This window comes from Meles meles, chromosome 4 (assembly GCF_922984935.1).
Source record: "Meles meles chromosome 4, mMelMel3.1 paternal haplotype, whole genome shotgun sequence".
NCBI lineage: Eukaryota > Metazoa > Chordata > Mammalia > Carnivora > Mustelidae > Meles > Meles meles.
Window position 1 is genome coordinate 114,018,881 of NC_060069.1, and position 22,488 is coordinate 114,041,368.

At 35.8% G+C, this 22,488-nt stretch overlaps 1 protein-coding gene across 43 annotated transcripts in view; it reads left to right on the plus strand.

Annotated features, from left to right (window-relative positions):
• LOC123940940 (ABI family member 3 binding protein) overlaps positions 1-22,488 on the plus strand; it is a 257,004-nt gene that overhangs the window by 45,702 nt on the left and 188,814 nt on the right. For all 43 annotated transcript variants that reach the window (XM_046003947.1, XM_046003948.1, XM_046003962.1 and 40 more), the window contains exon 2: positions 16,681-16,860. In XM_046003947.1, coding sequence (XP_045859903.1) covers positions 16,681-16,860 — 180 coding nt within the window. The remainder of the gene's footprint in view (positions 1-16,680; positions 16,861-22,488) is intronic.

Here is a 22,488-nt window from a genome sequence, read left to right on the forward strand (position 1 = left end):
AGAGAGATGGAGAAGTGGTAGAAAAATCAGATCGAGAATACCATTGTGTCACACAGTGAAACCAAGGTGGGTGCATGGGTGGGTATGGGTGGCTGGGTATGTGTACACCTGGATGCAAATGTGAAAACACATGCATTGAAGACAAAGCACATGCATTGAGGAGGTCAAAGGTGTTAAATGTTACAGAGAAATTATGGAGAATGGAAACTTAAACGTCTGAAACAGGGAATTCTCCAATCTGTACTAGACTTGTCTCAAGACCTTTCTAGAATCCTTGAAACCACTGAAATTGTTCTAATGCTACTGTGGGAAATAACAGATTTTTAGTTGCTCTTCCATCAATAGTGGTTATCAAGGTAAATGGGAAGAGTTAGTTCACCGTTGCTCATTAGAGAGAACTGAGGTGCATCTCTTCATCCTTAGTGGGTGGAATTTAGCATGCTTGGTTTAGCATCATGACCTCCAGCCATGCTGTCCCAGCTTCATGAAACTGGGCATCAGGTGACCCTGGATGACCAGTATGAGATGCCTGGAATAGGATGGACACCACAGAACTTAAGCAGATATATTTTTTGATGTTTTGAACCCTTAAAAATAACTCCCCACTCAGAAGAAAGATTTCCATGTAGAAATGATATGAAATGGCATCAGATGTTTACGTCCTTCTATTAATTTTAAATTAGAAGGTGTATGGAAAGACTGTTTTAAACAAGAGATTTTGGTAGCACAGGTCATATCCAGTCTTGGGGAACAGATTATCACAGAAATCAGCATACAAACACACCACTTTAATTTTTATCAGTCTGACATTCTCTTCCTCCTGTTTTCTGGACAAGACCTTCTTGACATTCAAGACTCAACTCATTTGTCATTTTTCCTATGATGCCATTCCTGACCCTTCCCTTTCTAATCAGTCAGCATTCCTCTGAATTACCTCAGCTTGAGGCTTGTTCTTCTATGTAGAATTTATTGAGTGTATTGAGTGTGATTAATAACTCTTACAATTTCATATCCTCCACTATAATGCATTTTCTTTGAGGAGGCTCATTTGTATATTAGCAATGATTCCTATCAAGCACAATATTATTCATTTAAGAAAAGTATTTTATGTGTTTGTTCATTCAAAAAATGTTTATTAAATATTCTCTCTGTGCCAGTGACCATGTCCTTGTGCAGTTTAGAATCACATGTAAGTTTTGTCTTTATTTACAGAATGAATATTTGGTTGAAATGCAAAGAACTTTAAAAATTCAAAGTACAGCCAAATTGAAAGGAAAACAAGAATCAGGTCACATCAGTAACAACTATCACTGAGTTGTACAGTTGTACTGGTTTTCTTAAAGAATTTTCACTAATCTTACCAACAACTCTGAGACAGTAGCTGTGTAGGATTAATCCTATTTTATAGGGAAGAATGTGGCATTCAGCCATTAAGTTAATTATTTAAATAACTAGGGCAATTGTGGGTTTAACTTGGGACTTGAACAAAGGTATTCTGACTCCAAACCCTCTGTCTTCCCACTAACAGTCCTCTCTTCCTAAAATACCACTCTTCATAGGAGCAGACAGAGAATCTCAGGGACATAGAAATATTGTCACCCCCAAACCCTCAAAATGTTAGCAGTAATCTCACAAACAATACAATGAGTTTATCTAATTGTCAACAGATTAAATATGACAGATCTCAAATGTGATTAAAAACAAATAGGCTCAAACTAGTTATACAAACTTTACAAGATCAAGTCCTCATCTCTAAAATGAATACCAATTTTGCCAAGATAAAGCCAATTGTGAAATTATTGAAATAATAAATTCTACTAACTCACAGAGCTGAAATGGCATGTTTATCTATTATCAAAGGAAGATTCCTATGAATAATTGAAATGAGTATACAGAAGTATATTTATGTTAAGTAAATGTGGTCAGTAAAAATGAGTATACAGAAGTATATTTATGTTAAGGAAAGGGCAGGTTATAAAACATCACTCAAAATATAATCTTATCTTGGTAAGTTGTCATATTTATCATACCCAGGAAAAATGTATCTGGAAGGAGATACTAAAAATCTTTACCAGAGTCATCACTGTGTATTGGATAATGGGTAGTTTTTAAAACAAATTTTTAAAATTTAAAAAACAAAAGTTTTTAAAACAAAGTTTTTAAAACAAATTTTATCTCTTTTGCGACTCTTCAATTTTGTTAACTAAAATAAATGTGTATTATCTGTATAATTTTTAAATTAAAAATCCATGCAGGGATTATTACTGGGGTAGGTGGAAAGGAGGTGAAAATATGCCAGGCAGCAGAATAGGAAATGTGCTACCAGCCTGGGATGGAGTGCAATAAAGGAATAATTTGGGAAACACAGAATTACAGTAAGTTGTAATTCTTCTCAGACATACTTCTCAGGCTGTTCCTGCCGATAGAGTCAATTAGAGCGAGTTGCTTTGTTTTCATTTAGCTTTTGGCTAAAGAATAGAATTAATAACAATTGCCTTTTTTGTTTGCTTTTTTAAGAAAAGTAAGCTTTTATTTCCTTGTCTCGCAAATAAATCTGGCTGAGTTGGTCACAATAACAAATGATTTTAATAACATATCTGATGTTTGCGGGAGGGACCTGTATTAATGGTCCAGTTAAGCTGTAATCTATGTGTAAAATATCTTTGGTTTCTTTCATTAAAAAAATAGCATATTTTTTCCTACTTGAAACAAATTTTGCTCTGAGCATTTTACTTGAGTTGCTTGTTGCTAAGGGCATGTGAGACAAGATTTCTACCATGTGGATGTATTTTAGAAGTGTCTAAGATTTAAATTTTGTATTATTATTCATTCCTCAAACTGGGTATATGCTTGTGTGTGTGTAGCTTAGTGGAGGAATATACTTTAGAATTGCTTTTAAAACAATGACAGATCTTTTAATGTGGCCTACAGGGACCTCTTTCGTCCTTTGAGTTGGCACTGTGTGCCCTTTGTCCCAATACTCCCCAGCTGCACTGACCTTCTTAGGTATCTCTAAAGGCACCAATTACTGTTCTGCCCTCTGTCCTCACCCCAGATGTGCACAGAAACTTTGACTAACTCCTACCCACCCTCTATCTATGTCACTTCCTCAGGTCATAGGAGTTGGGGATCTCTAGAAGGGCTGGGCACCTCTGCAGTGCAACACTAGTATCCCTTTTGTCTATTTCCTGGTACCAATAAGCTACCTTGTCAGGTATTTTTTTCTTTTTTATCAGCTTCAGAGCTGCTGTTACCTCACAGTTTACTATCTCAACTTCAACTTACTTTGGTTCTTGATTCTATCTCCTGGCCTCTTTTCCTTGACTTAAAACCAAATGGATTCACCCCATGCTAGGAAATTGTGTAACCAGTGGGAATTGACCTATTCCCATTTTCAGTGTCTACAGGACAATCTCCTGTGCTTAGTACTTGGAATACTCAAAGGACAATCTCACTTCTTCGTCTCCCAGTGTAGAATTTGGAATGGAGTGGGAGCAATTCATCACATCTCTGAAGTTCTAAATGCAGGAAAAAGAAAAAAAATGTCACATAAAAAAGAGTTATGAGGAAGGCTTTCTTTTTATTTCTACAATTTTAGGTCAAGATTTTACCCCAAATAGTGAATTCAGTTAGATTTTATTAACATTTGATAAATATTATGGAATCCTATTTTAAGTGCCTAGACTTAAACTTGTGTCCCATCTACCATGCAGGCTGGGATATTTTAATAATGTCAGACAGGAAGGCCATGATTTCAAGGAAAGTTGGCTTGCTTTTTCTCACCTAGAAAATGCTACATGAATCACAAACTACCAGAAAAGTTAACAATAAGGCATATTTTGTTAATACTGAAAAACATTTTAGAAATTCAAAATGTTTTAATTCTGTACAAATTTTAATTCATTGGAAAAGAAACAATGACAAATATTATCAAAATAATAATACAGCCCCAGTTACTATAGTTTGTACTATACAGGTTCTTCTGACTATGTAGATAAATAGCTAAGTCATTTGGTTCACAAGGCCAGAGTTGATAACTAATTTCGCTTTAATTTTAGGTATAAATAGGAATAAAGTCAGTCTCTCCAGAACTGGTTAATTCTCTGCTTGACAAATATTTGCATAATTGATATTGGCTAAGAAATTCTTAAAGTGGAAATGTCTAGAGACAGAAGACTACTTGGTAATTTATCCTGAATCGTAGTCATTGCTATGAATGTCAGTAACCATCTTACTATTTTGCAAAAAAGCTCATGTCTTACATTTAGGATAAATTAAAGTTGCTATATTTTAAATAATTATTGTAACAAGTTAAGTGGTCTCATTTCGTTAATGACTACAGATAGAAATCTCAGAGTTTGGGGTGCCTGGGTGGCTCAGTGGGTTAAGCCTCTGCTTTCGGATCAGGTCATGATCCCAGGGTCCTGGGATCGAGCCCCACATTGGGCTCTCTGCTTAGCAGGGAGTCTGCTTCCTGCTCTCTCTCTGCCTACTTGTGATCTCTGTCTGTCAAATAAATAAAAAAAATCTTAAAAAAAAGAAATCTCAGAGTTTATCAATTTTATTACAGAAAATATTATATAACATGTATTTAGTGATAGTGAAAAACAGTATAGCTCATTTTCTGGATGTTCACAACTTGATGTTATCCTCAAGCAAGAGTAATATTTATAATCTTAAAATAATACAAAAATGGAAAATTTTGCCAATTTATTAAAAATTTAAACATAAAGTTACCATACTACCCAGCTATTTTACACTTAGGTATTTATCCAAGAAAAATGAAAACATATGTCCATGCAAATACTTGTAGCATTATTCATAATAGCAGCATTATTCATAATAACCCCAAACTGGAAGTAATCCAACTATTCATCAACTGAGGAAATGGATAAACAAAATGTGATCCACAAAAGGAAATGTTATCGAGCAATCAAAAGGAATGAACTAATGATACACCATGGATGAATGAATTTCATAAACATCATACCACCTGATAAAAGCCAGACACAAAGACTATATTTTGTATAAACCCATTTATGTTAAATTACAAGAAAAGCAGAAAGCAGACCAGTGGTTGCTTGGAGCTGAGAGTGGGAGTTAAGGGTATGCCTGTTGACTACAGATGGATACAGGGGAAAGTTTTAGAGTGATGGGAATGTTCTCAAATTGGATTGTGGTAGACTTCATAAATTCTAAAATTTTCCAAAAATTACCGAATTTTTAAAAATTATTTACAATAGGTGAATATTATGGTGCATGATTATATATACCTCACAAACTGTTAAAAATATTTGTGACAGTCATATACATTCCTTCTATATGTCTGTGAAACTATTTTCTTTTTCGTATTAGTTAAATTTTGGGAGTAAAAAATAAATATTATCTGGAAATTATTAGCATAGTGTTTCTATAAACAAATTCATTTTCTGCTTTATTTTCCTGCATTTTAATAGGAAGATATTATTTTGTCTGGATGAAGTGTTAGAGATATCCTTGAACATAAGATTGAAAATGGATTTGGGATTCTCTAATTCTACAGAGGAGGAAAGTGAGCCTCAGAGAAGACAGGTGACCCAGGTCAAACACAGTGAAAGGCAAAGTTGATGTCAGAACCCCTCTATTAGAATGGAATGACTTACTTTGGGGTTGTTAGCAAATGGCTCTTCCCAGAGACTCATAAGTCTCATGATCCACCCTCCCTTGTTCATGAGGCTGCCTGATCAAACTGTCATGATGGTTTAGCCATTGTCTTCTAGTATATGGAAGGCTTTTGAAGCTGTGAAATCTCAAAATAAGCAGCTGTATATCATCAGCATTGGGTATTTATTAACTGAACAAACTAAAATTCATGAAGATTTCAAACGTCTAAACAATGATGGCAAATGAAACCGTTTATTTTAGCTACATCTCTTGTTTTTATTTGCGAGACTTTGCAGTAAAAGCAAGATTTATTTAAGAAAGTTTTATTAGTGCTTAGACAGTTTTTCCAAGATGGCAAACTTTTCATTTTTATCAAGAGTATTTCTGATTTACTCTGTGAGACAATGTTTTCACAATGGAAATATGTGATCTTGTATGCGGAGGATTTCCTACAGTACTGGTGGAAGTTGTACATTTTCCGCTTTGTCCTGTAAAGTAGTACTTTGATTAAACTTGATTTCTACTTAGTGGAATTTAATGTATGTTGGTACTGAAGTTATTGAGAGTAGAAAAAAAAAAAAGGAGTATCAGTCCTTTTGGAAAATTGACCAGTAGAGGGATAATAATCCAAATGACCGTTTATCTATTTTTTGGTACCAGATCATTTTGAGATTGTTAGGACAAGCAATTTTTTAAATGGCACATGTTTAAACTTAACCACTTTGTATCAGTGAATAATACTCTTAAACATAGGAAAGTCAATATTACACTTTGTTGTCATGGTGACTAGTGGGAGCACCCGGGTGGCTCAGGCATTAACCATCTGCCTTTGGCTCAGGTCATGATCACAGGGTCCTGGGATTGAGCCCCACGTCAGGTTCCCTGCTCAGTGAGAACCCTGCTTCTCCCTCTTCCACTCCCCCTGATTGTGTTCCCTCTCTCACTATCTCTTTCTATGTCAGATTAATAAATAAAATCTTAAAAAAAAAAGGCACCTGGCATTTCATTAGCTGGGAGTGAGAGGGAAAGATATCCAAGATACTGTGTATCAGTAACCAGTATTCAGCATTCTGGTGAAGATGAAATCATTATATAGTTTTATCTTCATTTACTGTTAATAATTTAAGTCTTAAAAATTAAGCAGCTATTATAAATAATAGAGTATAGTTTTATCTTTCTGGCAAATAGTATAAGGTAAATAAATATCTGGAAAGAAAAAAATATATATATAATTTTCCTTTGTTCTCAGTGAAATTTTATGACAATATAATAAAAATTTTAAGAAACAGTAAATCAAGAGAGGTTGATACTCTGAAGACACAGGAATATTTAAAAATGTTGATTTTAATAATTATCTGAATAGTGCTCAGTGAAAATAACAGCAAAACCACTACTGATGCGTGCAATAAAACTTACAAATCTCCAAAACATTATCATGCAAGAAGTCACTTGAATTAAGTGCAAGAAGGCTTACCTAAGAGTACATATCATAGGATTCCATCTCACTGAAGTCTATAACAGGTAAAATTAATCTATGGCTTTGTAAAAATCAGAACAAAAGTTGTTTTATTCTGGGGTGGAAGCATGGGGTGGAAATAGACCAGTAGAGGAGTGAGGAGACTTTCTAGGTGAAGGTAATATTCTAAATCTTGTCTAGGTTTGGGTTGCATAAATATATGGCAGTTGGAAAAATCAGCCATGTAGAGTTAAGATTTATATATTTTCTTATATATAAATTATATCTAAAAAATGTACTGAATTCTAGTTAATGATATACCTACTGAATTTGAGGAGTGAAGAATACTGAAATATAATTTATTTTGAAATCCATTTAAAAATAAGAGGGATTGATGGATGGATAGAGAGGTAGATAAATATGATGAAAGAGATAGATTAAGATTTACATCATTGTTTCTGGATGGTGGCTCTATGGATGTGTATTGCACCATTCTTGCAACATTTCTCTGTTTGAAATTTTTTTTAAAAAGATTTTTAAAATTTATTTGACACAAATATCACAAGTAGGCAGAGAGGCAGGCAGAGAGGGGGAAGCATGCTTCCTGCTGAGCAGAGAGCCATGTGGGGCTCGATCCCAGGACACTGGGATCATGACCTGAGCCAAAGGCAGAGGCTTTAACCCACTGAGCCACCCAGGCCCCGAAATTTTTTATAATGTTATCTCATCGTACTTCTAAGTCTTTAAATAGATTGGTCAAACACCTATAAAGACCTATAACTGATGTTAGAAGCCAGAGAAATTTTCCAAATATTATTAAACATTTTACCTTACAAGTCTCCAGAATTTATAATTCTAGAAAACTCTAACAATTTGTTTACAGATCAAAAAATATGTATAATTCTCATGGTAGGAAATTTATTTTTTTTAAAGATTTTATTTATTTATTTGACAGAGATCACAGGTAGGCAGAGAGGCAGGCAGAGAGGGGGAAGCAGGCTCCCCGCTGAGCAGAGAGCCAGATGTGGGGCTGGATCCCAAGGCCCCTAGATCATGACCTGAGCCGAAAGCAGAGGCTTAACCCACTGAGCCACCCAGGTGTCCCTCATGGTAGGAAATTTAAATGGCTTGGCAGCTGAGGTCTTTTTTTTTCTCTGATACTGTGTATCTGTAAATCTCTTTCAAAAGAAATTGGGCCCATGCATTTTATTTATTTTCAAAGAGTTATGGTTCCCAAACCTGAGTATGTGTCGGAATTACCCAATTTGCTAAAATACAGATTGCTACCTCCATCCCAAAGTTTCTGATTCAAGAGGTTTGGGGTGGAGTCTGAGAATGTATACTTCTAGCAAGTTGCCAGCTGATGCGGATGCTCTAATGGGGAGCCTGTTTGATTTCTTTTTATTTTATATGTATTAAAAATAATAAGAATATACCAATTATCTAAAGTGGTAGGAAATGTATTATAAAGTAGACTTTGAGATCTACTTCCCTACTTGCATTTGGCATATTTTCATGTAATGAAAACAATTTTTGTGACTAGCTTGACAAAGCTAAGGGGACACGTTCCTTGTTCATCCTTTATCCCTCTTCCATCAGATTTAGAGTTCCTCTGTTGTAGCCACATGGTACTAATTGTAGGAATGATATTGCACTGAAATCATTGACTTACCCATCTGCCTAACTTACTAGACAGCTTAATCTTTGTGATGTGACAGATCATATCTGAATTGGTATCACTAATGCCTAGCATCTGGTAGTGAAGGAATAAAGTGAAAAGCAGATGAATGGATGTGCATATTTCCCAAGGCAAATGTGGAATTTATTTAGATTTTGTTGAAGTTAACCATATCACTGCCCCCCTTTCCTTATAGCAAATATGTGGTTATTTGTTGCATATGGTTGCCCCCCACCCTCAACATGCTCCAGAGTTTAAAGAATAATTTTATGAGAATTAGATAGAGGGTGTATATCCAAGTGACAACAGCGTATATCTCAGGATGAGATTTTTCCCTAAGAGTGAAAGGCTGTTGACTTAGAAGGTAGTCTATGAAAAGTAATTTTCCTGCTTGGCTGTTGGTTGGGTTATAAGGTAGGTAATGAAATTATTGCTCCTTTGGTAAAACTATTAGTCCTGCCAAGTGGTGCTGAAATGTCAATGTTGGTAGGTTTAGTCTGTCTCATTCAGTCACCCAAAGTCACCAGACGGTGAAGTATTGGCCTGAGGAATCAGGGCACTGGGAATTCTGACCAAGATGGAAACTGTGGTTGTTTTAGCTGAAATGGAACTCGCTTATACAAGCAGCTGGGAAAACAGAAATAAAGTGCTCCATTAGGAAGAAAACATTTTCCCTCTCTGACTTCTAGCAAAATGTCATTTCTTTCTAAATTCAATAGTAAACATTCTCCAGGTATTTGGTGACCATAATATCCTAATAAAGTTAACTAGATGACACCTGGGAGTTATGGCTGGATGGCAACTGTTTGGGTGTGGCTTTATAAAGGGAGCTCTTCCAGTGAACCAGGACTTTTTATTTCCTAAGCTCTGAAAGTACATGTTACATGCAGGAACATGTCTTCCAGTGGCAAACTCCCCACAAGGCATTGGAGAGAGAACATGCTGTTCTGCTTGCACTAGAGCAGAGATCATGAATTTTTGTAGGTTGAGCTTTGGGCTCACATCAAGTGTGTATGTGTCAAGTTCAGAGTTTTTTTAAAGGCCCCCATCCCCACACTCCAGCAGCTGTTCATGTGCCTTATGGACCTTCTACCCAGTTTTTTCTGTGCTTTTTAAAAAATGACATTTTTTTCTGTAGTTTTATAAAAGTCTCATTTTATATATATCTAAGCTATTTTCATCAGGATCTTCCCCTTGTGTTTTTGCAAATAAATCTTTTTTTTTTTTTTAAGATTTTATTTACTTGAGTTAATAAAACACAAGTAGGGATGCCTGCTGTTCATCTCTAAAGCTGGGTGTTACTAACTCACCATTTCCTGAATGCCCCAAATCTCTTTTAATCTGTCATTCTTATTTAGATTTCTGATTCACCACCTGAATTGTATATATTGAAGGACTCAATTTCATTTGTACATGAGAAACCACAATGTCCAAAATGTTTGTGACTGAGCTCCTATCCTCTTTACATAAGGCATCCTGCCACCCATATCCCTTATTACCAGTGTCAGCAGAATCAGAGGGCAGGGAAGATATAAATCAAAGGCCTGAACTAAGAAGGGTGGGCAGGAGGAGTCTGAGGCCTATAGGAAGAATTTAGAGAATTTCAAGATAGTTACTCTTATCAAATCACCCATTTTTGTAAGTAGCAACTATTTCTGCATGGACTTTGCGAGTGGGTTAATGTATAAAGCCATAAATAAAAGATGGTTTGAATGATACCATTTAGAGTTTTGCAATGCACGACTCAAGCAACTGTCAGTGGCATCCCTAGTTCTGGAAGATGTGTTGTAGAACTGCCACATGTTTACTGCACACTAGCTTTTTGCAAGCTCTCATTAATTCTCCATTGGGTCTTGGTAGAACTTCATTCCCAAAGAATTGGGAAGAAAGTGACAGAGAATCTGTGGATTTTGAGAAGGAATTTCATTCTGGAAGCAGAGATCCAGGATACCATGAGATAAATGGGATTGATGATAGATGGAATACAATAAATTGAAATTTTAAAAGGACTTTTTAAAAAGATTTTATTATTTATTTATTTGACAGACAGAGATCACAAGTAGGCAGAGAGGCAGGCAGAGAGAGGGGGAAGCAGGCTCCCTGCTGAGCAGAGATCCTGATGTGGGGCTCGATCCCAGGACCCTGAGATCATGACCTGAGCTAAAGGCAGAGGCTTACTTAACCCACTGAGCCACCCAGGTGCCCCTTAAAAGGATTTTATAGGAATTATTTTGTGAGTACATTTAATTATATTTCTGCATATACACAACCAGGACAAGGCAATTTAATGCCTTCTACCTATCTTGTCTGGCATGCCATCATGTCACTGCAGAATGGATTATGCCTTTCTTTATCTTCATAACCACTTTACACAGACTCTCTTCTTTTTTTTTTTTTTTAATAAACATATAATGTATTTTTATCCCCAGGGGTACAGGTCTGTGAATCATCAGGTTTACACACTTCACAGCACTCACGATAGCACATACCCTCCCCAATGTCCATAACCCCCTCCCCCTCTCCCAACCCCACCTCCCCCCAGCAACCCCCAGTTTGTTTTGTGAAATTGAGAGTCATTTATGGTTACACAGACTCTCTTCTAATGGAAAGCTGTACAAGCATCTTGCTATTATAGCACTAGTGGAAGTAGTTTTTATAATGTCTAATTGTATTTAATTAATGGAAACATTTAATCTTTATTCTCCTTAAAATATTTAAAACTGTCATGGTTTTTTTTTTTTTTTTTTTTTTTTTTGCTATGGAAAATTTCCGCTCATATCACTGGCTTTCAGTTTGTTACTGTTTTTGATAAGAAAATCCATTCTATAGACTACAGACAACACATTTCTATTTAAAGATCAGAAACAACTGAAGATTCTTGTATAATTGACTTTGGCCACTCCCTTCATACTGTGGTTGCCATGGGAAAATTAATGAGACTCCATATGGATGTTTTTCCCCTTCAATGCATTTCCTTGGATCATAGTACCAGGATAGGGAGTCCTTTGAGTACCACGCCTGTTATACAATCTCTTTTTTGTTCTCTAAGAATTAAAGCATATATTAAATTATTGTCAAGTCTTATGTTAAAATTATGTTTTGTATAACTCAACATTACAGTGTAATTAAATATAATTTATGCCATCAAATATGGTTTTTGGAAGTGTTTGAATGCATTGTCAGACAGTGACTTCTCTGCTTAATATGTAAACTGAAGATGTGACCATAAAGGCATTGGAATGTTTTTCACCTGCAATCCATTGTGTAAGAAAAATATGTAATACATTTGAAACTTTGACTTGTCAGTTCTAAGAAAATAATCATGGCTAAATAGGACTTGCTGATTTTATATATGTACCATTTGTTGAATGTGAATAATAATATTAGGCACCATTAAAACTATTTCACTAGTTGCTATAATGGCAAGAGGATTGAATGACCTTCCATCAGAGGAAAGTCTTTTATCTCTGAGAAAAGCTTGCTACTTTGTGAAGAGAAGGGTCCTGCCCATGCTACAGTGACATGATATCATGCCAGAGTTTTATTTTATTTATTTATTTGACAAACAGAGATCACAAGTAGGCAGAGAGGCAGGCAGAGAGAGAGGAGGAAGCAGGGTCCCCATGGAGCAGAGAGGCCGATGCAGGGTTCTCCAGAACCCTGGGATCATGACCTGAGCCGAAGGCAGAGGCTTTAACCCAACGAGCTACTCAGATGCCCCATGCCTAACACTTGTTATGGACAGCCTTTTAATTATACATTCTTGGGTGTTTGGTATCTTACTGTAATTTTAACTTACATTTCCCTGAAGACTAATGATGTTGAGTAGGAGTTGGTAAACTATCACCCGGCAGCCAACTGCCAATTTTTATAAGTACAGTTGACCCTTGAGCAATATGGGTTTGAACTACACTTGGTCCACTACACACAGTTTTTTTTTTTTAATATAAATACAATACTATATATGTATTTTCTCTTCCTTATGATTTTCTTAACATTTTCTTTTCTCTAACTTTATTGTAAGAATACAAATATAGAATACATACCACAGACAAAATATGTGTTAATAGACTATTTATGTTATCAGTAAAGCTTCCAGTTAAAAGTAGGCTATTAGTAGTTAAATTTGGGGGAGTCAAAACTATATGCAGATTTTTGTCTGTGTGGTGGGTTAGTGTCCCTAATCTCCATATTGTTCAAGGGTCAACTATACAATTTTACTGAAACTCAGACATGTCATTTTCATGCTACAGGGCTTGTATTTATTTTTAAAAATTAAAAGAAAATAATTTAATTGGACTTTGAAAGACTTTTTTTTTTCTTTTGTTATTTCACAACAGCCTCTTAAACTATTTAGAGATACCCTGGGATGTCGGAAAAAGAGGATTAGAAACAACTATCTTAGATCCAAGGTTCTACTTTATCAATGTGCAATCTTTTCCCAGCCATAATGGTGGTGCTTTCCTGAAATGTTCACATTCTTTATTTTGTCTCACTCTTGATTGGTGTAGGCTTTATTTCTCACAAGATACAGTAAAATGTATTCTTAATATTCTTATTACTCTGTACTCTGGGGCTTTTCTGGACAATATAGCTGCCATTTTACCTATAAATGTTTTCCTAGTTAAGCTTATATTATTTTTCTATTAACTCTACCTATGTCATTCACCAGAGGTTTTCATACTAACATTGAAAGATAACTGTCATCACATGACTAGTGTTCTAAACCATTAAACTGGAATTAGAATGAAGAGTAACTTATCCAAGATTAAAAATTATTATAGGATGCATGGAGATATACCCTAAAATATCAGGGGAAATTGTCCAGTAGTATAAAATTGAATACTAGTCCAAACATTCATTTGAAGGAATGCTTGAAAACTTAATCAGATTGAAAGGGCAAAAATTTCTTTACCTTTTTGCTGAAAACTGAAAAGACCAGTGGTATAAGTACTGAGTAGGTGAAGGGGCATAGAGACAGACTGAAGATAGAGGGAATCCATATTGGGTGACAATGTGAGCATAGGTGAAAGTGCATTGCTGAATGTGAGAAGATTATACTGGCCAAAAAGAAATAAGATATGTTGAGAAGTAATAAAGGAAGAAGTAATGTGTCAGGAAAATGAAGGGACTTGAATTTCCAGCTTCAAATAAGCAACTGGGATGATAGTCTCAAAATATTAAGTTTGTGATGCTGCTTTAAGGTAAGATTTGTTTGTGTGCATCTCTCTCTCTCTTTTTGAGGACTTTCAAAAGTTTAGCTCCAGAGAGTAGTGTGAATTAGAATTTTTGAGAAAGTAGGTAGTTAAATGCCAATTCACTCAAAAAGTTACATGATGTTGATGTATTTGCTGACATAAATCATTAGTGAAAAGGACAATGATTGGAATCATGAAAATTCCCATGTGGAGGAAATGAGAACACTTCGACTTTTGTTGGTCAGTAATTCTGTTTACAACCTTCCTTTTCCTCACTTGGTGCTGCCATCCTTTCCACTTTCCAAGTGGAAGAGTAATGTGGTACACCAGGCCAAATTCTATGAGCAACGGTCTAATGTGATGATGCTGTGACTCTTGGCTCTCAGTCAAACATGAGTGCAGCCTAAGTACACTAATATTCCTTATTCTCTGCTTCTTAACAAGGGGTGGGTAACAGACCAGCTGTGTTTTAATTTATTGTGGGACCTAACAATCTTCTAAAGTAGTGTAGTGACTCTAGGGTTAATCTAGGCACATAACTAAGGAGTGGAAAATTGGCTTGGACAAAATCTATATTATAGCTGAAGTATAAATCCCCTCTTCAAAATCTAATGAAATTAGGACAAAACATTAGCAGTTAGCATCATTTGAGCATTATGGTTTCAGGGTTGGGCTCTCCTTACTCTATTGGGTAATAATGACATTCTCAATAAAAATAGAACAGGAAGTGCAGTTGGTGCGAACTGAGATCCAGTTTTGATCTTGCACTTAACTTGCAGAGTGACAGAGTACAATTTCATTGTACTATGAGAGATTTGCACTGGGTGAGCTAAACTAGATGAGTCTTCCTTACATTTGGATAAAATACCCAGTATCTCTGGGTTTCAATTTTGCCCAAAATGTGGGAATAACACTTCGAGAATCTTTAAGTTTATGAAAATTTCATCAAATACTTGGAAGTATAAAGAACTATGTATATACCCGGAAATAGTAGTACTGGCTACTGAGGTAAGACAGTGGTTCCCACAACTTGGTATCCAAGAAGGGGCTAGCTGTATTTTTTCAAAGGCCTATTGGAATCCTTTGTGTAGCTATATTGAGGCAGACCAGGCTAATTTTGACTGGAATAGTATAAATTTAGTGTGATGACTTTGGGAAGCTATGCTGTTCAGAGGTACTAACTGGTATTAATGAAGTATAAATCTTATGAATATAATCAATATAAATAAAATGAATCATGATAAATCAAATGTGGATTACTAAATTAATAAATACAATCTTTCTAATGGGTAAAATGTTCTAAAAATATTAAATCTCTGTTGAATAAAGAAAGAAAATAATTGAGGTCTATAATTTGTATCTAAAACTCTGGGGCCAGACATGTTTTAGAATTCAAAAAATCCTTGGATTTTAGAAATGTACTAGGTTATCTGGACCTCTTCAGTGGGGGCTTGGCCAGTACCCCTTAATTAAATATGTTAATATTCCTACAATTAAACATGTGAATAGTTACACAGATTATTCAATGAGATTTGAGAAAGACTTGGTGGCCTCATATGGTTCAGATTGGGTTTTCTTACCAAATTAGTTAAATACGAATTTACAAAAAAATCTTAAAAGCTGTTTCACATTTCTGTCTTGTGGCTTAATTAAGTAACCAATTATTGAGCAATTACTATGTGCCAGCTTCAAGATAGTGCCATTTGCACTATTCTTTGTAAACAACCCATCAAAGTTGACATTGTTATCCAGTATTCATAATCAAATCAAGAAATTCAGGGCCAAGTATGTTCAGTGAGTAGCCAGAGGCGCCACTGGTAATTAAGTTGGAGAGCTGGCATTTGAACTTTGCTCCTTCTGGTCCCAAAGACAAAAGATAACGTTGTTTACTCACTGCTTGGTCAAGACTTCTGGTTAGTGTGATAATCTGTCCTTGTTGCCTATGTATTTTTTTTTTTTTTTAAAGAGCCTTGAAAATTCAATTAAGTTTTCTCTCCTCATTCTGCACAATCTCTCTGGGGAAGTTCATCCAATGATTGTTTAGAAACTGATGACATCCAGATGGATCGGTGTTCTGTTACTGAGCATCACACTTGATTATTCAACCTCCTGGGGATCATTTCCATGTAGTTGTCTCATTGATCCTGTGGGCCCCAAAAGAGACCTAAAGATCTTTCTCTTCCATTTATCTTCTCTCAGAACTCCCTATTCTCCCTAAGCTGACCCCCACCTGTATCCTTTTGTTTCCAACTCTCTATGTAAATAACTCTCTTGTGGGGAGACAGCTAGAGGGCAGTACTGATGAGGCTGGGGGGTTTCAAAGTTCAGTAGTTAAATTTACTGAAAAGAAATTTCAGATCCTTTGAACATTCCCAGATAATATGTATCCAATGAAGGTTTTGACTATCATGGATACCCAAAGTAGCCTTAAATGCCATCTACCTGCTCAATAATAAATTACCAAATATTAAATCCTAAGATCTTTGTGTTCTAGACTGCTTTCTATATTACTTAGTTTGGGTTTTTTGGATCTCAGAATTACCCATGTTTTAGCAGTTTGGGTGGATGTGTTGGAATATTCAGTAGCTAAGCAGATAGCATGTTTTCTACTAACAATGCCTCTAGCAACTAACCTTTGCCCAAATTTGCCCTGGGATACTAAAGTGGTAAAATAACAGCCCTGTGTTGTGTGTTCCCATCTTTAGGTAAAAGGCCAAGCCTGAAAGTCCACATCAATACCACGAGCGACTCCATCCTCTTGAAGTTCCTGCGTCCAAATCCAAATGTAAAATTAGAAGGTTTTCTCTTGGGATATGGCAGCAACTTGTCACCAAACCAGTACTTCCCTCTTCCAGCAGAAGGGAAATTCACAGAGGCTGTGGTCGGTAAGATGTTTGGGTTTCAGGCGTGGGAAGAAAAGAGGTAACAGGTAATGCGTACCACGTGAACTATAAATCTTGAAGGCAAACGCCCTTTCTTCTACATCTCAGCCAAACCAAATGCCAGAGTTACAAATCATCTACATAATTGTTGTAACCTACATAGCATAGTGCCTTTTTGTGGAAAAAATACAGAATGAGAACTCGGTATGTGCTGCAGAAATGATCATCTTCGTTGCCATTATAACTACAATCCATGACCAGAGACCTTAAATTTCAAAAGGAAAAGTAAGCTAACATGCCTGGTTTACATCTCTGTAACATAGCCTGTTTATCTGGCTTACTTTTCCTCCCTGTTTTGTCTTTACATTCTTCTGGTGAAAAATAACCACCATAGCCTTCCAGGCATCTCTTCGTGAGAAGGTACCTTTAAAAAAGAAAAGAAAATATATTACATTTTTTTTTAAGTTTAAAAAGATTGAAAAAATTAAAAGCTTTTACAGGCATGATAGCATTTTACATTTCTTTGGAAATGGTTTTAATCCCATTAGCAATGTAATATGAGGATGTAAGCATCTTTAAGCCTTGTTCAGAAAAATTATTTGCAAAAAAATAATTTTTTTTAAAAAAAGGATATTTATCTTTTTTTAACTTTTTAAAAAATTTAACATCTTTTACTGTTAATGTTATCATTTAACATTTTTTAAAAAGATTTTATTTATTTGACAGACAGATCACAAGTAGGCAGAGAGGCAGGCAGAGAGAGAGGGGGAAGCAGGCTCCCCACTGGTCAGAGAGTCTGATGTGGGGCTCAATGTGGGACTCGATCCCAGGACCCTGAGATCATGACCTGAGCCGAAAGCAGAGGCTTTAACCCACTGAGCCACCCAGGCGCCCCAACATTTAACATTTTTTTAAAACGGATAACATTTTTTAAAAGGGGATCATCTATTATGAATGCCTTCAAAGGCTTCCTGAACAGTACCAGATGATACATGTATGTTGCTCCAGTGTTAGGATTATTGCTGCAGGACCTTTCCATGAAGTTGCCGTGTTTAACCCTGTCACTTGGACTCTCGTAGATCAGATCTGGCATTCATGCGCATACGCAGGGAACGCTAAAGAGAAATGTAGTTTGTCCTGCAGCCCTTTTGTCCTCATAGAGAAGCCTGTTGTACTCTAAAATTAGACAGAAGAGTGACATTATTACTTAAACGTCTAGACTAGATTTTTACCTATGATCATTGTTTTAAAACAAACACATTACAGTTTGTTGCCAAAAAAATTTTTGAGAATTACGCATTTCTGACCAATGTTGCAACACTAACCCTGACCATGTAAACTAAAGAATTTGAAATTTTGCAAGTACTCCCCCACCACGTTCACCCTTTACTACAAAAAGTGCCCGGAAGCTATAGCCCACATGCCAACAGAACTGAGTCCACAGCTACTTTATTTATTGAGCAACAGAAGTAATATTTAGGATAGTTTCTCCCCTTGGTTCTTTCGATTGAGAATTTGCTCAATTGTAAACTTCCTTTCCATCAGAGGGGGAATGCGTTCAGTAAGGGGTAGAGAAGTCCAATTGCTGGTGAATAATATGCACAGAAAAGGAAAGAAAATTTCTGGTATAAATATACCAACCTTCCAGTAATTCAGTGATGAGGGATAATCAGATGGACCCAGTAAGTACACTTTTATTTACTTATGGTTGTTGTCCTTTAAGTTTTTTTTTTTTTTTTTTTTGGAAAGTTCAGACATCCAAGGAGTGGAAATATTAGAAGGGTCCTCATGTTTCCTCATGCAGCGCGAATACAGATCACTGTTCTGCTCATCCTGTTCCATGTGTTCTTCATACACACAGTTTTCTTATTAGAGGATTTAAAGCATAACTGGATACTGTATGTTTAAGTCTGTGAACCCTTCAGTATGCTTCTCTAACAGATGAGAGATGTTTTGAGTAATGCTGTGTCTTTATCATGTTATAATAATAATCCTACAATATCATTTGATACCTAATCCATATTTAAATTTCCCTGATGATCTTAAAAATGCCTTCTTTGAGTTGTTTCTTTTTTGGATCAGGATCCAAACAAGGTCTCCTTGTTACCTTTTGTTGTTACGTCTTTTAAGTCTCTTTTGTCCTATGACAATCCTCTCTCTCTTCTCTTCGCAAATGTTACTGATTTGCTGGAGCACTTGGCTCGTAGATCCTCGTCCATGTTCTGCATTTAACTGGTTTCTTCCATTCTGTAATTTTTATCTGGTTCCTCTACATTCTGTATCACCCATGAAAAAAATATGTAGATTTGGAAGCTGTGTTAAATTTGGATTCAGCTTTTTGGGGGAAAAAATACTTTATAGACGGCACTGTGTATTTCCTAACAACTCACAAAAAGAGACACTTAAATCACTGGTGTCATACTCAGTGATGATAAGACTGTTCAGTGTATTTAGGTGGTCTCAGTTGGATCTCTCCATGATAAAATTCACCATCAAATTATCACTTAATAGTTTTTGCATGTATTGCTGATTATTGTACAGATCTATTATTTTATACCAGGCTTCTAAAATGGTAATTTTTTATATTCTAGATACCTTCTAGATACATTCTAGATATAATCTAATTCTATCATTCTGCCTTTTTTAGCTGAAATTCTACAATAAAGAGTTTATTTTAAACAATTTTCCTTACAGAATTTTAGGAAGGTTTAGGAAATTCTCATTGTAATAAATTGATGTTCTGATGGTCTCTGGTGCTGACTTATAATATTGTTTTATGATCAATAAGAGTATATTGATTTTTATATATTTAATGAGGTTCAATCAATATATCATGTACCCAACCCTTAATGATTCTTCTCATTGTCTAGCCTGCAGAGGGTTGGCTCTTTACCTTGGTTCACTACGAAACTATGGATTTCTTGAAGTCAGGGTTTATGTTCTTCTTTGGTTATTCGTAGCAGAATGATTTAGATTGAGTAGAGAGGCAGTAAATAATTGTGGCATTGAATTGAATGGACTCAAGTCTGTGTAGAATATTTTGGCCGGAGGAGGCCAGGAGAGAATGTCTCGTCTCAGCCCTTGTCATCAGGCGAGTATATGTCAAAGCCATCCAGGGTAGATAAAATCCATCACTATGTATCTTAAAGATCTCTAGGGATAAAGATTCCAAAACTTCTCCTGGAAGGCTATTCCAAGTAGCCTTTTAAAAACTCTTACCTCATCCTTTAGATAAATGTGTTCTTTTTATAGTTTCCTTTCTCTTCTGGTATTTCAGTGGAAGAGAAAAAAAAAAATTTCCTCTCACTTCTTTCCTTTTCCATCTTTCTTTATGCCAAAGAATCTGTGTGCTTCTACTTTTATTACTAAAATGGACTTGCATTTCCAAGTTAAATGTTATTCTTTGGTTGCTTGAGTTTATTTTTTATAGTTTTTTTTAAATGACTGTTTGTATTAATTACTCCTAATTGATTAAGCAACCATTAGTTTTTGATTGCTGCTATAACAAATTACCATGAATTTGGTGGCTTAAACATCACAAATTTTTTATCTTATAGCTCTGCTTGTCTGAAGCCCTACCTGGCTCTCTCTGGGCTAAACTCAAGGTGTGTGGGCAGGGCTGCATACTCTCTTGGAGGCTCTGAGGGAAAAATCTGTTTCCTTGCTTTTTGCTTCTAGAGGCTGCCACATTCCCTTTCCACCTTCAAGCCAACAACGAGTCAAGTGTTTCTCATTCCACATCACTCTGAATTCATCTTCTGCCTCCCTCTTCTACTTTAAAAGATCCTTGTGACTGACTATATTAGGCCCAGCTGGATAATCCAGGATGCTCTCCCTATTTTAAGATGAGCTAATCAGAGACCTTATTTATATCTGCAACCTTAATTCTCCTTTGTCATGGTACCAAACACATTTACAGGTTCTGGGGATTAGGATTTGGGCCATCTTTGAGGAACCATTATTCTAAGTGCCACAAACTGTTGCTTGAAATTTGTGTCTCGATTCTTTCTGCCGCCAGTTTACTGTATGATCATTCTCAATTCTGTTCATCTGTAAAATAGCAATAAAGTCTATTTTTCACAGATGTGCTGAGGGTGCATTAGTGAATTCATGATTATTAAGTGATGAGTTGAAATCCCTTGAGTACAAGCTGTTCTACAATAGCAAAGAATCATTAGTTTGTGAAAAAAAATCACTTAAAGCCTCTCCTACTTTCTTCTGTAGTAAGATAGTAGCTCTTCAGTTGTACTGAACTAGACCCAGACAGAGTAACTTATTTTCATTTTCCAAATAACATTGTCACACTATGACACATTTAACTTGTTTGATGTGTTTAAAAGATTCCACCATTGAAATGAGAAGGTGTTTGATTATTCAGAAATATTGAAGTTAGCATTTAGTGACTGGCGGACTAAACTTCTCTTCCTGAATAATCACTTCTAAGTATTTCTGTAGTTATTTTAATATTGGTCTATCTATTGGAAAAGGCATTTTCAAAAGTTACATACTGGTCTTACATATAAAACTGAAAAGCAAAATTTTCCATCTTGCTATTTTGGAAAATAGGATTCGTGAGGAACTTCTGCAAAAAAAAATTTACTTCAGCAAAATCTTCCAAAATTTTAGTAGATTAATTGGAGCAGTAGAAAAAGTACTATTATCTCAGGTGACTATGAATAACTATTAACAGCTGTGAGATTCTTGCAATGATGGGATAAAACATGATGCATATTTAGTAGATCTAGTTTCCCATATCCTTTTTTTAAACACATACCATGAATGTTCTCATTTCTGGTTTACACATCCTGGCATTGCTTTGTCACTTTTAAGTTCAGCTGTTGGACATTTTGCAAATGTCCAATAAAGTAAAACATGAGAATTTTTTGACATTGAATCTTTATAGACTCACACTTTATGATGTTCACTTGACATCGAAAGCGACTTTAATCAGTATCACCTGGGCAGGAAAGCGTTCTAGTCCATCAATTATGTAGTGCAAGTTAAGGAGTTATTTTTAGAATCCTTATTGCAAGAAAAGCTTGAATTGAAAGTAAATCATATAGTTATCACTCCCACAAATTCTGACTAAAGAATTAGTCTTCCAACCAGGTGTTAGGACTCAAAGGGATTTAAGAAGGCAAATTTCTTGTGCTGTTCTCACAACTGCTAACTCTCATACTCGCTGCTCTAATAGGGCAAGCTCCTCGCCCGCAGCCATGGGTCTCTCAGCCTCTCTCCCAAGTCACCATCATGCTGCTGGTTCCTTAGAGTGATTTCTGAGGCAGCTAGGAGGAGGACACAGTACTAACTGCTCTGTAGATGGTCTAGGCTGGAAGGAGCCTGGCCCAGAACGCTAACGTGTGCATTTTAGGAAAGATCCACCTCTACCCAGAGACACAGCATGATGTGGGGAAGGAGTATTATGAGCCTTTGAGCCCTGGGTTCAAACTCCACACAATTAATGGCGGTTTGGGGTAAGTCATGTAACTTCTCTCAGTTTCATTTTTTTCATATACAGAATATTCTTTCAGGAGTGTTGTAAAGATTATGAATAAATTTTATAAGACAGATAATATAAACCTTGGTACAGAGTAATAGGTTTTATAAATTTTGTCACTTGCTTTTATAACA